Below are 14884 nucleotides of genomic sequence, written 5' to 3' on the forward strand. Positions count from 1 at the left end.
TCGTTGTCCGTCTTCCCTCTGTTCCCCCTCCCTTGCCTCGTCACGCCTTGAAACACTTGTGTATAGGCGCATTATAAATATCATATCATATCCTCCCCCAAACCCCTCTACCCCCAATCACTGCAGAAGTTGTAAATAAGATTTGCTAGTTTCTTGTGAGATCCCAAAACTCATGTACCAGACGAAACACTAGTGATTTGGCCCCCACTATTTTCCTACACACCTACATTCTCTGGCCCTGAGATATTCAGGAATTTCTCTAATTTTGGTATATTTCCATGGATCGATTTTAAATTGGTATTTTATGCCCAAATCCATCCTGGCAGTGGTACACAAGGATATATTTGAATCTAAATAATTAGGTGTCGGGCCGTGGTGGGGTGCTGGGGGGGAGGAGTCGGTATCTGCACAATCCCATCTCTCTGTGAATGTCACCCCCAAGAGTGTTACACAAATGTGTAGGTGTACCAGGCATTTGTGCCACATATTCTATCATCCATATCTGATAAGCATAGGAATTGTTGAACCGTTACTCCTGCTAGTGTGAGCAGAAAGATAATCCTTCTGCAATCAAGTCCAGGAACAGTTGCAAAGGTTACCTTTTCCCAATCCCAATCGCAATAGCCCGGCCATGTCAGTTTAGGATTTTGGAGTTTGACTATCTGAGACCAGTACTAAGCAGATTCTACATAAGCAACCTTTTTCTCAGAAGGGTGGTTAGATATTTCACACCTCTGTAGTTTGCTTAATTTAAACACATTCTTACAAGAGTGACCATTTGGCCAGTTGATCTTCTCTTATTGTAATATAGATGCCTTGTGTACAGTGTGGAAGGACCTGTTCAGGCACAGTACAAAAGAAGGCATGGCTAGGCTCAACGTAGGCTACCAGGCCTTGGAGAATGAGCCAAATGCTCTTCTACCTCTGGTTTACCAATGTATTCATGTTTATTTGAAACCTTTTGCTCTACTGCTGCAACACACTAAACACTATCCCTTTTCTGTCCGCTAAACACTATTGTCCAGGTAGACGATACAACTATATTTTGATGGGCTAAAGCATGTTTTCTACCAAATCCTTGACAACCCCTTTGTAGTCGGATTTGCTTTTTTTGTCATGCCGATAAAACATTTTGAACCCATGATTATCTGTGAAGTAAAGCTCCTTTCTTGAAGGACAACCTTAGTATTCAATGCACAAGCCAGAATAGATTATGCACACAGGATATTTTTATTCAAATGATTTCCTATGTTGAGGCACAAATCGAGGGGGTCATCCTTTTAGTCATTATTCCCATGACTCGCTCAAAGGATTGCCTGAACCGTCCCGTTGAAGGAGAATTTAAGTTTTTTCTCAATAGATCTGAGATGTTGAGAACCTTCACATCTTTTAGCCTTGTACTGTGGTAATGGCGAGCGTTAGTCTATTGCATAGTTACATGTGTCATGCATGCCACACATTTATGAAATTCAGTTGGGTGGTATCCTTGTTCCAAGTGTTTACAAATCCATTATTTCCATTTAGGCTGGTAGTGTCCTTAGCTTTTCAGAGGCATATTCCTGTCTTTGAAAAGGAAGGGAGCCAATGTTAGTGACTTACTGTTACTGGGCGGGTACAGAATTTAAAGTTTAGCTTGACCCTGTGCACATTCAAAAGCTTTTCATCTTGTGACTCTATTCGCTCAAGTTTGGAAAGAAGCATACGTAACAGAGAAGATATTTTGATTTGAGAAATGTTCTCCCTCCGCCTTTATTCTTGTAATTAGTCAAAGGTGAGTGTTGGGTCTGTGGTGTGGATGGAAGTAGTCCTATATGTTACCAATTACACAACAGATTTTATTCTGAGGTTGATGAGCAGTCTATAGTAATGCCATACTAGACCAGAATCACCAGATGAAAGTTGTTTTACTGAAGGTGATAGAAAGCAAATGATTTGTTTGCAGAAATAACCTGGCTTGAGTTAAATTTAAATGGAAAATGAGATGGGTGTATTATACGGTTCAAACTGTAAAAGAACAATAACATGAACATTACTTTGGCAAAAAAAGCAGGATTGAAGATGAGACCCTTCTTGTGGCTGGTTGGTATCACAGCCTCTGTGTTAAAAAAAAGACTGAGAAGAATGCACATTGTGACAACGTAGCATTTATAGAAACTTGTAAAATATGTTCAAGAGAATCTATGAACCAAGCCTCGGCAGATGCATCCGAGTTACAAAGATAGAATTTCCTGGCAGATTCTACTGTTAACTTTGACTTTCTTTTTTTCCCTTAGCAGGATTACAGCTTATAATGGAGATTTGAAAATCACCTGCCTCTTTCAGCTTCCGTGAAATGCAATTGAAATGGCTTTTAAAAGCCCTGTAACTGGCTACCACCACAACCATACACGCAAAACAAAATTAACCCAAACTGGATTCTTATTAGCCTCAACAAATTGTCTGAAGTGTTAATAATGTACAAAGAACTGTAAAAAACACCCAAGCAAGCCCTGACCATACCACATATAAATTAGGCATGTATCCTTGCCATTAAGGATTAAATACCCAACATTCTTACTATCTCCCTCAGAAGGAGGACAAAGTGTTGATGAGAACAAAAGATCCAACCAAATCTATGGATGCTTCTTCTGAATAATAGTTCTGCACTCCGGCATGTATTATCGGGACTCAATACTTAACTTTTGACACTTCACCGGCAGACATTTGTAATCCCTCCTTTCAGTGTTCTGTAAGACCAGTCTCTTAAACGAGCCTCTATCACACTTGTAAACAGGAGACGGACACCTGTAAAACTCCTCATTTCACACATCTTCTAGTATATTGTTTATGGCTAAAATGTGAGAAGCTAGCAACCAATGAATCAGCTCTTGGGTGACAGGGAGAACAATCTTGGCTCTGTCACAATAGTACTAATTCAACCCTGCTTGTTATGCCCGAACAGTGCCTAAATCTGTGGCTACTAGCTCTCCTCCATTCGTGATATTATTTGACCTGCCTGCAGCATGATACAGTGGAACCAAATTGCCACCTCCATAGACTCTACCATTAGATAACTGTGATGCAGCTGCCCTACAGTGGCTCTCCAAGTCAAAATGGGGAATAGAGTAGTTTAGAGCATCCTCACACTCACTAAATTGGAGCATATCACAAGGTCTAATGATATTGCTTGAGCTCTTTGAGGCATGCGAGAAGCCTTTAGTGTCACTGCTCCCAACTTTCCTCAACTGTGCAGCTCTTTGCTGAGATTACCCAATTGCTTTCAATCCGAGGTAGAATGACCATACTCCTGCCTCTGATTGTTTTTAGGAAATGCAGTATTGGATGTCCTACAACAACCTAAGTCTTTCTTGATGTCTGTTGTCCGAAATCCTTTTCATTCTATTCCCCTTGCTCCCCTAGCACTTCTGTTCATGTGTTCTGCAGAAATGTAAGCTTCCCCCTGTTAAAGTTTGAAGAATAAACCTTGGTTTTATTTTTGACCCATAGTTGTATTTCAGGATGGTACTGTACTATTGTTCTCGAATGATCGGGACTTTAATGAGTGAAGCACTGCAAAGCTTCTAAATCAACAGCCCACCAAGATGGTGTACATAGAACATTCTTAATCATATCTGAGAGAAGGGAGAGTGTTTCTCCACAAAACCATACCTTCATTTGTCCTTGATAAGAGCCACCTACAGGTCTGTCTCGAGACTCTTCAGTTTATGGCACCAGGAGTGTGGTAATATATACCCCACACAGCACCTCTCTCTGGCTATTCATTGATTGATAGTACCAGAATATACGTAGACTGTCCTGAAGAAAGTGGTTATATCTACACTCGCACCACTGAAACCAGTAGACGTTAGTTGCTGCATATAGGAGGCTCAAGGTTGCCTATCCATATATTGTTTGAGCAACTTGCATCTTTCCATATTCTGTTAAGTAGTGTTACCCAAAAACAGGGAGTTGGGACTGTCTTTTTTGTCTTCTTGCTCTTCCAAATAGGAGTTGCTAATTTAAGTAACACTTTCCTAACTCCTGGGGGGGTTTATTTTATTTGATAAACTTTGTATTAAAACATTTTCTTTTTTTTAAAAGGAACCCTAGGTTCACTCAGTAAGTCTAAGGGCTATTAAATTGTTATGTACCCTTAATAGCTTACTGATCACATGCTGCAGGTGTATTTTCTTTTAAACATTTTACTCCTCATGGATCTATATACATGGGAGACAGTGGCCTAGGACCGACCAGGTTGAATACTTGTCTAGAGTTGTGACCATCAGTATAATTGTCTGTTGAAGGATAACGAATAAAAAAATATCTTTTCCTTTTTTTACTGTCTCATTTTAGATAAGCGGCACATCGGCGCCTTCTAGAATTAGCCACCCAGTAGGCAGCTTAGCCAGAAAATCGCTCTATCCTTGTGTCTTTCCGATAATTAAATCCTTCAAAAGGCCACTGTATGACTGCGAAGCTTGTCTTGCAGATAAAATAGATGCAGATGAGTATTGTCCTTGATTGTGTTATATTACTGATGAGTTAGGGCGATACCCTGTTCGCTCAAACATTGTGCCGACTAGTCTGCTCGTACTGTACCTCATTCACCTGGCGTAGAAAGGTTAGTTTGTGCACTTTTTGGTGGCCTAAATAGGAACTTTCCCAATCAATTTACATTGATCCAGAGCACAGCAACAAGAGCAATACATGGCCTTGCTCTGCAAGACCCTGTGTCCCCTAACATTAAAATGCACTCTTAGCTTCTGGTGCAACAGAAAATAATTTTCACGCACTTTGTAGTATACTTCACATTCTCTGGAACATTGTGCGGAAATAGCTTGAAGGTATTCACACATTTATAATGCCGGGGGGAAATCAAGCTTCTGCTTGCCACTTGCAAAAGACTTCCATGAAGGAATAAGCTGTAATGCGTCCAAATCCTTTGTACACCATATCTCCCAAATTGAGAAGAACATACATTATCTAAATGATATACTCCTATGTCCCATTCCCTTTCCTCCATACTTGTGGGACATCTCTCCGTCCTGTGGGATGGGACCGGAGCACTTTGTAAAAAGCATCCAAATTTTTCCCAAAATTTGTCCTTCCTCTTTCCTGCGCGGGGCCCGGCATGCGGTCGTTACCCCGCCCACCTTGGCTCCGCCCCGCGCATCGCCCCTCAGTCCTTTTCTCCGCTCGATCGGGGCCGGACGCACTTGCATCCTCGGAAGATTTTCTTCCCTGTTTTCCTCTCTGGCTCTCGCTAACGTTCGTCTTCTAGCCTGTCTGTCTTTTCTTCGTGTCATCGTCGCTTCGCGAGGGCAGATCCCCATCCTGTTTGTTTAGAGTGTTTGGGTCCGGAACACCGTTGGGACTCCTGTTTTTACTGTGACTCCCTTTCGGTCCGGGCTCTTCAACGTCGGTTGGAACGGTGCGAGGAGGTGTTCCGACGCACTCCTCCATCTCATTTTCAGGCGTTCATCGACGAGAAGAAACAACGCCCGGTAAGTTCTTTAGTTTTCAGTGCACCCCGGCCGGCGGATACCTTCCTGGGTTCCTCTCGAGCCGGGAGGGGCGTTGATCGCTCTGTCACCGGGGTTCGCCCTGAGGTGCCTGTCGGGCCTAATAATTCTACCGGAGTATTCTTTGTACACCATATCTCCCAAATTGAGAAGAACATACATTATCTAAATGATATTCAAGTAAACGTCACTCCTTACAGTAAATGTGTTTTCTGTTGGCATAATTTGTCTTTTGATAATCAGAATTGTGTATGATTTGCCTACTATGAACAATTACTAGACTAAACCTCTCTGCTATATCCACTACCTTTACCCCAAGCTGCTTGCAAGTGGATTGTTGGCTAAACTGCCTTACACAACTCTAATAAATCAGCTGATGGGTTTCGGATAATATGCTAACCCGCTACACATGTTTCTTTTCTCATAATAGACCTGTGTTTTCAATGATTTTTCAACCATGTATGTCCCCACCGCCTCTATTAATTTTGGGTAAACCCAACCTTAATTTCTTTGTGTTCTCCAACATTCCTCTCACAATGGTTGATATACTAAACATGTGCCTAAATGACTGCTTTAAAAGAATCTTAGATGGTGGTCTATCTTTTATGTGCGGGTGTGCTTTTATTTGACATTTATTATGCTACTCCTATTCAGTACTAGAGAAGCTATAATTGGTACATATGTTCAGCTATAAAACCCCATAGCTCAATCTCATTCATGTTCTGTGAATTAGAATTAACAATGATTGCAAACAAATGTTCATAAAATTGACATAACGGTAGATAATCGAGAGCAGTGTCATTTGGGCAATGCCCGAGACCTGATGGTCTGCCTTTATTATCCTTGTAAATGGCCCAGACATTGAAATAAGCCAAAGGAATAATCAACATGGCTACTCGTTTAATTTCTTAGTTTGAAGTGTTGCCCAAGGAATAGCTGAGTGTAATCTTGTCCCCAGTCGCTTTTTGAAAAAAGTTTATTTTCTTTCCTGCCCACCAGAACAGCCACTGAAGCCCAGTCACCCAATTATGAATTTCTCTTCTTTGCTAATATACCTGTTTTTTCTGTTTCTCGTATCCTCCTCCTTTACTCTCCTCCACCGCTCCTCCTCCTTTACTCTCTATATGACCTCCACCCCTCCCCACCCCCCCCTTGGCTCTTCTGGGTTGGCAGTCTCCTTACATTAATTATTTCTTCATGTCTCCAATAGTTTTGCTGCTTGTCTTTCCGATCTCTGAAGCGTGTCCACGTGAATTGAAGCAGTTTATTGTCTTTTCTGCTCTCAACCTTCTAAATTGACCTCTCAATCTTCAGTTTGCTCTTTGTCCTATATCACCTACATGCTTCTTCTATTGGGCTTACTGCAAATGTTTTCCTAGTGTTTGAAAAATGGCTTAAAGAAACAACCCCATGTATATGCAGTGGCTTTCCTTTTAGATCCAGCTAATTTCTTTGCTTGTCCTGGCTCTTCGCTTTGTTGTAACACCCCCCCCTAAGCGTTCTCGCTTTTGACAGTTCTTTCCTCTTTTCCTGAACTTATGTACCCCTGATATCTGGGGAAACCCTCCTATCTTTTAATATGCTGCAGAGACCCTGCATCTCTCTATCTTTCTTCTTCACTTAAGGCTTTGCTTAGACAACTTCTTTAAGACAGATCATTTTTCCCTGCCTTTTCCCTTCCTCCACATTATATTGCATAGGAATCTTTCATTCTATTGCGTATTAATCCTTTCATTTTATTTCCTTGTCTTTGCTAGCCCAGACATTTTGCTCGATTTTGCCAAAGCTACTGATCTGCCTTTCTTGTGTAGGTAAGTTGGGTGGGACTCGGTCTCCCCTTGCTTGCACGCCTTCTGCAATTTCGCGATCTTCTACCTTTGGTGTTGGGAGCTTCTGTAACACACTGCTTTAGTGCACCTTGTCTCTGCATACCTACACATGCTTCTCTGGTGCTCTGGTCAAAGAAAGGACCTAAGCACAGTCTAGTAGCTTCTGCTTCATTGCTTCCTGCAACAAGGTGGAGTGGTGTGTGTTGAGGGGTGGGGGTAACCTTATTTGCTGCTACCTGTTCCAGCTTGCCATACATTTTCCCACTAATTCCCTTTCCCTTCACAAACGTATGCTCTTCATCAAGCCTATATCCCCCTGATGGTACGTCAAAAGTAGTCCAATCAGTGTTCATTCCTCGATGCATGCTGCTTGCCCCTAAGTTTATTCTGATTTCAGATTCCCAACAGTTGAATCCATTACTCTGATACATACGCTAGGTTAATGGCTATTTTTTAATTCTAAAGTTAGTCGAAGATTACAGTGGAACTTGCCGTTTGCACTGTTATTCAGCCACCTGTTTGGGTACATCCTTTGCTTGAGGTCGCAAACTGTCCCAGAAAATTATGTTGAAAGTACCTTGGAAGGTTTTATGCATACGCCTTGCCCGCCAAAAATGAGGCCCGTATGCAGCACTGTTGTATTTCTGGACACTCCTTCTCTTTATTATTCTTGAATACTTTTATTGTTCGTGAAACACCATTTGCAAGAGCCACACATCTCTGGCCATCATCTTGAGCAAACATGCACTGCATCTTATCATTAAGCATTTCAAAACTAGACCTATTTTGTGCATAAATTGGTAAGCCGGGATTTGATTAGCTGAGCACCTTTCGTCAAAACCTCACCTTACTGTTTTCTTCTTGGCAACAGGTTGTCTCCTGGTTCTGAAATATATGTCACAGTTTCATCAGTGGCTTTGGGACGCCCCCAGCAGTGTCGCAATTCCCCAAGTAACCTGTCGTCCTCTAGTGACACAGGTTCTGGTGGGGGAACTCACAGACGTCAGAAATCAATGACTGAAGGGTAAGCACTAACATGGAGGTCTGTTACTGTTCTTTCTGGACCTGGCTTTTCTTTCTCCCATTTGATATCCAAGGTGGCGGAATAAGACCACTGATTTGGGTGCCTTATTTGTCATCACAAAAGTCAGATCTACATATTTTGTTTAAGACATTGTTCCAGCAATCTGCTTGCCTCTGCTGAAGACCGTCTGTTCAAACTATCTTCCATTTAAAATCTGTATATATGCTAGTTTTTCTGAGCAGATCATTAAACCTTTTACTGTATTTGTTCATATATGTAAAGCATAGTTTTTAAAAATAATTATATTGGTTGTACATTTGCTTGGCAAAGACACTACTACTGGACTGTGGTCACATGGCAGCGAGACAGTTTCTGCTCTACCTCTAGTTTGAACCCCTGTGACATCACTAAAGATATTTTATGTTTCTGTTTACACAATTCTATACTTTTAAGTTTTAATGTTAAACACATGATTGGAGCACACAGGAAGTTAATGAAAAGCACCCTCTCAAAGTTCAACGTTTAATGTAAAACCTAGATCGGCCAGTTTGAGTTTTATGATCGAGTTGTCTTCTAGGTTTATGGTGTGTGCCATGTTAGATTTCCCATTTGTAGCACATTTATTTGCTTTAAATTAGTTCAGTTCACATCAACTTATTAAGTAGCATGAACATCACTGTATAGTTTTTTTAACGGGTATTTGAGGCTTTTAAATTTTCCTTTGGTTGTGCTAGAACATTTTTGCAATAGCTGTTTCGGCAGTGCTAAGCTTTTAAATGTGTGGTTCTTTGAATAAAACATTGTGAGTGTCCCTCTCTGAGAACAGACAAGAACAAATATCCTCTCCAATGGGATTGTACCTACCCACAGGGGTCTACAGTCCTGTTTTAGCTCACTGTGCCTTACCAAAAGAACAACATTAATTTTCACATCAATTTGGCCCAGTACTGAAATGCTAGGCAATTCCTTCTTTGAACAAGAGTACCACCAGCCTTCCTGTCTCTGCCTTGCTGGGTGTCATCAGTGTGGTACCGGTGAGTATCTATACATGTATCCATGTATGTCTAGAATTGTAGAAGCAACCTACTTTCCAGGATCTATGCCAGGTAGGAATGGCTGCCCCTTGGTTGAAAATGTTCTGGATGCAAGGGGCGCTGTTGAGCAGCTGACAAAATGGCTGCTTAGCTTCGTAGCTCCGAGCACAGCCGCACCTTATCCGCTGTCATCTGCAGTAATCTACATCATCCTGCCTCTACATTTGTTCCCCTGCACTCCTGACATCGAGGGCTGCCTGCACGTGGAACTTGGGCTGAAATAGGTGCCCTGTCGCCGTTTCCCGGTCCGTTTTGCTGCCCCCCCCGGCGACGGGCCGAGCCTTGGCTTTGGCATCGGCTGCCGTGGAGGTGCGTGACGGGCTGCTGGGCGCTGCCCCCCGGCATCGCAGAGTGCTCCTACCATACTAGCTGTCTGCGCGGCTGTAGCCGTGTGCCCGCCGTGACTGCCTGCCGGCTGTTGTCCTGTTGGCTGCCTGCTTTGGGGCTCGGCTCTGGCGTCCTGCGGAGTGGCGCTCGGAGCGGGTCTGGTACTGGGACTGCCCCGGGTTAGACGCTCCCCTGGGCCGAGGCAGCTCCTGCTCCTGAGAGCGGCCGGCGACCCGTGCTGGGGCTGCACTGACTGATTGTGCGGCCACAGGGCCTGCTATAATACTCGGGGCCTCACCCCCCCCCCCCTCGCTGGACCCGAGGAACGTCTGACTTCCTGCAGCCGTCTGAGCCTGCCCCAGCGCTGCTGCTGGAATCGACTCGCCGTCTGGCCCCGCCGGGAAGACACTCTCGCAGAGACGGGACGCGGTACCCCGTCCCTCTGGAGCCCCCTTGGAGTGCACGGCTGCACTCCTTCCCTGTACCTGGTGTGAAGTCTTCACTGGCCCCCTGTGGGCCATCCACTATCAGACATCCATACAATCTGCTGTACATCAGGTGAGGAGCTGGTGGGGAAAAATACATAGTGCCGTCCTCCAGCATTGCCTCTTTGTTCCCCTGTGGCACCTGGTCCCTGTGTCTTCGTGGCCCTCGCCACTTGAGCCAATACTGTGCTGTGCTTGCGGTGAGGGCCCCTGATGTGGACCAGCTAGACTGCTCTCTTCCCTGGCCTACCTGCATTGCTCTTCCTAAACACTCACTAGAGACACTGGTGGCCCCCGCCTGGCAGAACTGAGGACCCCGTTGACGAGTGCGATAACGGCGCTGCTCTCCATACAGTGGTGCCCCCCTGGGGATTGGTGGCCTGCCTTACCATCCACAACTTGCCCAAGACTCTGGAGGGGGCCCCTCGCCCAGCTGAGCGATCAGTGGTTGCTGTCTTGCTCTCATTTCCCTGCGCCACGCATCTACCCCGCTGCCTGACACCCTATTCTGGAGACTCACCCACTATCTTGCACGATGTCAAATAGATCCAGGAATTTGAATAAGACTGGTGCCATGGACAAATTCTCCAAGGCAACCCCGAGGCTGGATGCACCCCAGTCATCGGGTGATCAGATGTATGTGGCGGCCCCCGCTGAGGTACTGGCCACGGATCTGACCGTTATGATGGAGTCAATGGCCAGAAATTTCACGTCCTTCCATGAAAAATTAAATGACATTAACGCGAATGTCGCATCACTCAAAGCCAAATTGGGCCATCACGGTTCGAGAATCACTGAAGCTGAAACCAGGATAGGCACCAATGAGGACAACATAGCCACGCTACAGGACACAGTGACCATGCTGGCCCGTGATATGAAGTCAGTCAAAGCCAAATGTGGTGATCTCGAATCCAGATCCCGTAAGAACAATATACGCATTATTGGGGTTCCGGAAATGCGCTTAAGGGCCAGCTTGAACTGGCAACCGAAAATCTTCTTAAGGAACTTCTGGGCAATCCCGACCTGTCTCCTTTTTGTTTTTACTGTTGAGAGAGCTCACAGAGCACTGTCTCCGCGCCCCAAACCAGGGGATTTCCCAAGGCCCATTACTGCGAAAATCCTAAGCTTTAAAGACCGCGACCAGATTCTCCGACTGGCGCGGGAAAGGGGAGAGCTCAGACTGGAGTCACAGGTGATCAGAATATTTCTGAATTTTTCAACTGGAGTGCAACAAGAGCGCCGCCAATTCCTTGGAGTTAAACAATTGCTCAGAGAAAGGAATATTCCTTATGCCATATTCCCTGCACGTCTGAAGTTCACATTCATCAACAAACTGTACTTCGAAGGGATTGTGTCCTCCGACGTATTCCTCATCTTAGATATATCCTTCCAGCTCTGCTGGCCTCGGAAAATTTTTTCTCTAGAGGGCGCTGCGCATCGACGTCCCTCGAGTCGATGTCCCTCGACAGTCGCCGTATCGACGCTCGACGTCATCCTGCCTATAAAGGCCGCGCGCAGCGTCTGTTGCTCAGTTCCGTTTTTCCGCGCTTACTCGGTGCCTCGGAATACTGTTGCTCAGTTCTTAGTCAGATTAATCCTATTTACCTCGAGTTATTCGATCCATACTCGATGGCTTCCTCGTCGGAACCGACAACTCCTCGATCCGGCTTCAAAAAATGTCGAGATTGTGGGAAAAAGATGTCGTTGACCGATCCTCACAGAAATTGTCTGTGGTGCTTGGGAGCTGAACACCATTGTTCGGAATGCGAGGACTGTATGTCCATGACAGCTAAGGCCCTGAAGGAGCGTAGGGGGAAGCTGGAGAAAGGTAAGACTTTTAAAGCTTCTTCTTCGTCGACGAAGTCGAGACATTCGTCTCCTCGTCACCATTCGCGCTACAGGTCTCGGAGTGGGTCTCATCACTCCTCGAGATCGAAGCACTCGAAGAGGAGGCGTCGAAGATCCCCTTCTCCGTCTCATCACTCCTCGAGATCGAAGCACTCGAAGAGGAGGCGTCGAAGATCCCCTTCTCCGTCTTCCTCTTCCTCTGTTTCGCCAAAAAGAATCCCTTGCCCCACGAAACATAGTTCCCGGGCTGAATGGGAGGAATTCCGAAAGAATATGATGAGCGTCTTCTAGAAAGCGGCCTCGACCCCCTCGAAGACTGCCGAGAGCGATGCTCTGGTCGAAAGACCCGAAGGTCAAAAACGCAGCGAGTCGCAGTACCCGGCGAAAGAAACCTCTCGAGCGCGTTTCGAACCCTCGAGCAGGACTATGACCTCCAAACCTTCCTCGAAGGTTTTGTCGACGCCGTCGTCGAAGGTCCCGTCGAGGTCTATGTCTTCGGCGCCGTTGTCGAGGGGACCTTCGACACACGGGTCTGTCGACTGGACGCCGGCGCCAAGAAAAGTCACGGAGACCACACATCCAGTGACTATCCCCGGGCCCTCGACGTCGATGGCGTCGATAATGTCGAGTAGAATTCCAATTCTGTCGAGGTCCTCGAGGCCTCCACCTCTGTTTTCGACGCCACGCTCGAAGCCTTCGGCGTCGACGACATCAACGTTTTCGAGGCCAATAATGACAAGTTCAGCACCCTCTGCCTTGGAAATGGGATTTACTCCCTTTATGAGTTCAGAACAATTGAGAACTATATCCTCAATTTTAGAAGAGGGTGATTTGTCTGAACAAGACACTTTTGAGTTACAGGGACCTGTAATCCCAATTAGAGAGGAATTTTCCTCTGAAGAGCACCGATTAAAGGATCTTCATGATTCTTTACATGAGGCAAGTGGGTTAGACACTTCCCCTGAGGTGGATTTTGCTAAACCAGACCCGGGGGAGCATGCTGAAACCCCCTACAGAGCCTTAATGGCCAGGATTAGAGTGTTCATGGGGTGGTCTGCACCTTCACAATCTTTCCAGCAAGATGACCTCACGGATATTCTTGACAAAGGCCCACAAGAGGATCCTGTGGTGCCCTTTCATAAAGCTCTTCAGAGAAAGATCATGACAAACTGGGAAACCCCAGATGTAATACCAGCAGTAAATAAAAAACTGTTTGCAAAGTACAGGGTATCTTCCACAGACCCAGAGTTTTTGTCTAAACATCCATCCCCAGAAAGTCTGGTGGTACAAGCAGCATCCTCTACCGATGTCAAGACGGCTTATCCTACAGTCCCACAGGACAGGGACGATAAAAAATATGATGCTAGGGCAAAGAAAGTCTTTTCAGCATGTAGCATGGCGTTAAAGTCTGTTAATGCTACTTGCACCCTTGCTAGGTTCAGCCATACACTTTGGGAATGTGCTTCTACAGCGGCTGACTGCATCCCGGAGGGAGAAGAAAGGGATGCGTTCCTGAATATTATACAGGACGGTAAAGACGCTATGTGCGAATCCCTCCAGACGGGCATTGATTCGGCTGACAGTATCAGCAGAGCAATGGCGGCAAGTACATCAACCAGGAGATTCGCTTGGTTGAGAAAGTCGGGTTTTGCCCCAGATGTGCAAGCCAGGCTCTTGAACATGCCATTCGATGGCTCTTCTTTGTTCGGGAAAAAGGCGGATGACAGTTTAGAGAAACTGCAAACTTCAAAAGCTGCAGCAAAATCCCTAGGAGCTGCAATCCGTCAGACTCCTTTTCGTCCCACAGGAACCTCTGCGAGGGGCAAGTCCTTTCGCTTCTACTCCGCATTCGGAAGAGGTAGAGGACGACCGGCTCAAAGGGGTCAAAGAAGAACTACCCGAGGTGGGCGGGGTAGATATTCTAAAGCCGCAGCAACAGCAGGTGCCTCTTTACCATCGGCCTCTGCATCAGCCGCCCCAAAACCACTCTGAGGACTCCCCTCACAGGACACCTGTAGGAGGCAGGTTGACTCAACATCTGACGGTATGGCAGGCTATCACGTCAGATGCTTGGGCATTGGAAACAGTCGCCCAAGGCTACTGCCTGCCTTTCCTACGTATACCTCAGTCATCCACCGGGGATCAGCTCTCAGAAAGCTCCAGATCCGCTCCTCTTGCAGGAAATTTTGGACCTGCTAGAGAAAGGTGCCATAGAACCGGTACCTGTAGCGGAGAGGGACAAGGGCTGGTACTCCCCTTACTTTCTCATTCCGAAGAAAGACAGAGGACTGAGACCCATCTTGGACTTGCGAGAATTGAACAAATTCCTCAGAAAAGACAAATTCAAGATGGTCACTCTTTCTCAGATCCTCCAGGCCCTTCAGTTTCAGGACTGGTTGGTATCTCTGGACCTTCAGGATGCTTATTTCCATGTGCCTATCCATCTCAAACACAGGAAATACCTGAGGTTCGCAATTGGCAACTCTCACTATCAATTTCGAGTACTGCCTTTTGGGCTGACCTCCGCCCCGAGGGTCTTCACCAAGTTAATGTCGGTAGTGGCTGCAAGTCTAAGGAGGGAAGGGATTCACGTCTACCCCTACCTGGACGATTGGCTGATCAGGGCTGTTTCTCCGGAGCAAGCTCAGATCCAGCTAAATCACGTGTGCCATTTCCTTCACAGACTGGGCTTCTCCCTCAATTTAAAGAAGTCACAAATGATACCATCGCAGCGACTCCGGGATACTTCCCTGGGAAAAGCCTCGCCACCAGAGGT

General features: G+C 45.8%; 1 protein-coding gene across 4 annotated transcripts in view; it reads left to right on the forward strand.

Annotated features, from left to right (window-relative positions):
* The window catches only part of SIPA1L1 (signal induced proliferation associated 1 like 1), a 1823374-nt gene that overhangs the window by 1224114 nt on the left and 584376 nt on the right, over positions 1–14884 (forward strand). For 2 of the 4 annotated variants that reach the window (XM_069638601.1, XM_069638604.1), the window contains exons 12-13: positions 7259–7312; positions 8202–8354. The exons of 1 other annotated variant lie outside the window; for it this stretch is intronic. In XM_069638601.1, the coding sequence (XP_069494702.1) occupies positions 7259–7312; positions 8202–8354 (207 nt within the window). The remainder of the gene's footprint in view (positions 1–7258; positions 7313–8201; positions 8355–14884) is intronic. One more of the 4 variants, XM_069638602.1, reaches the window with a different exon arrangement.

Source organism: Ambystoma mexicanum, chromosome 14 (assembly GCF_040938575.1).
Source record: "Ambystoma mexicanum isolate Mex_15411 chromosome 14, UKY_AmexF1_1, whole genome shotgun sequence".
NCBI lineage: Eukaryota > Metazoa > Chordata > Amphibia > Caudata > Ambystomatidae > Ambystoma > Ambystoma mexicanum.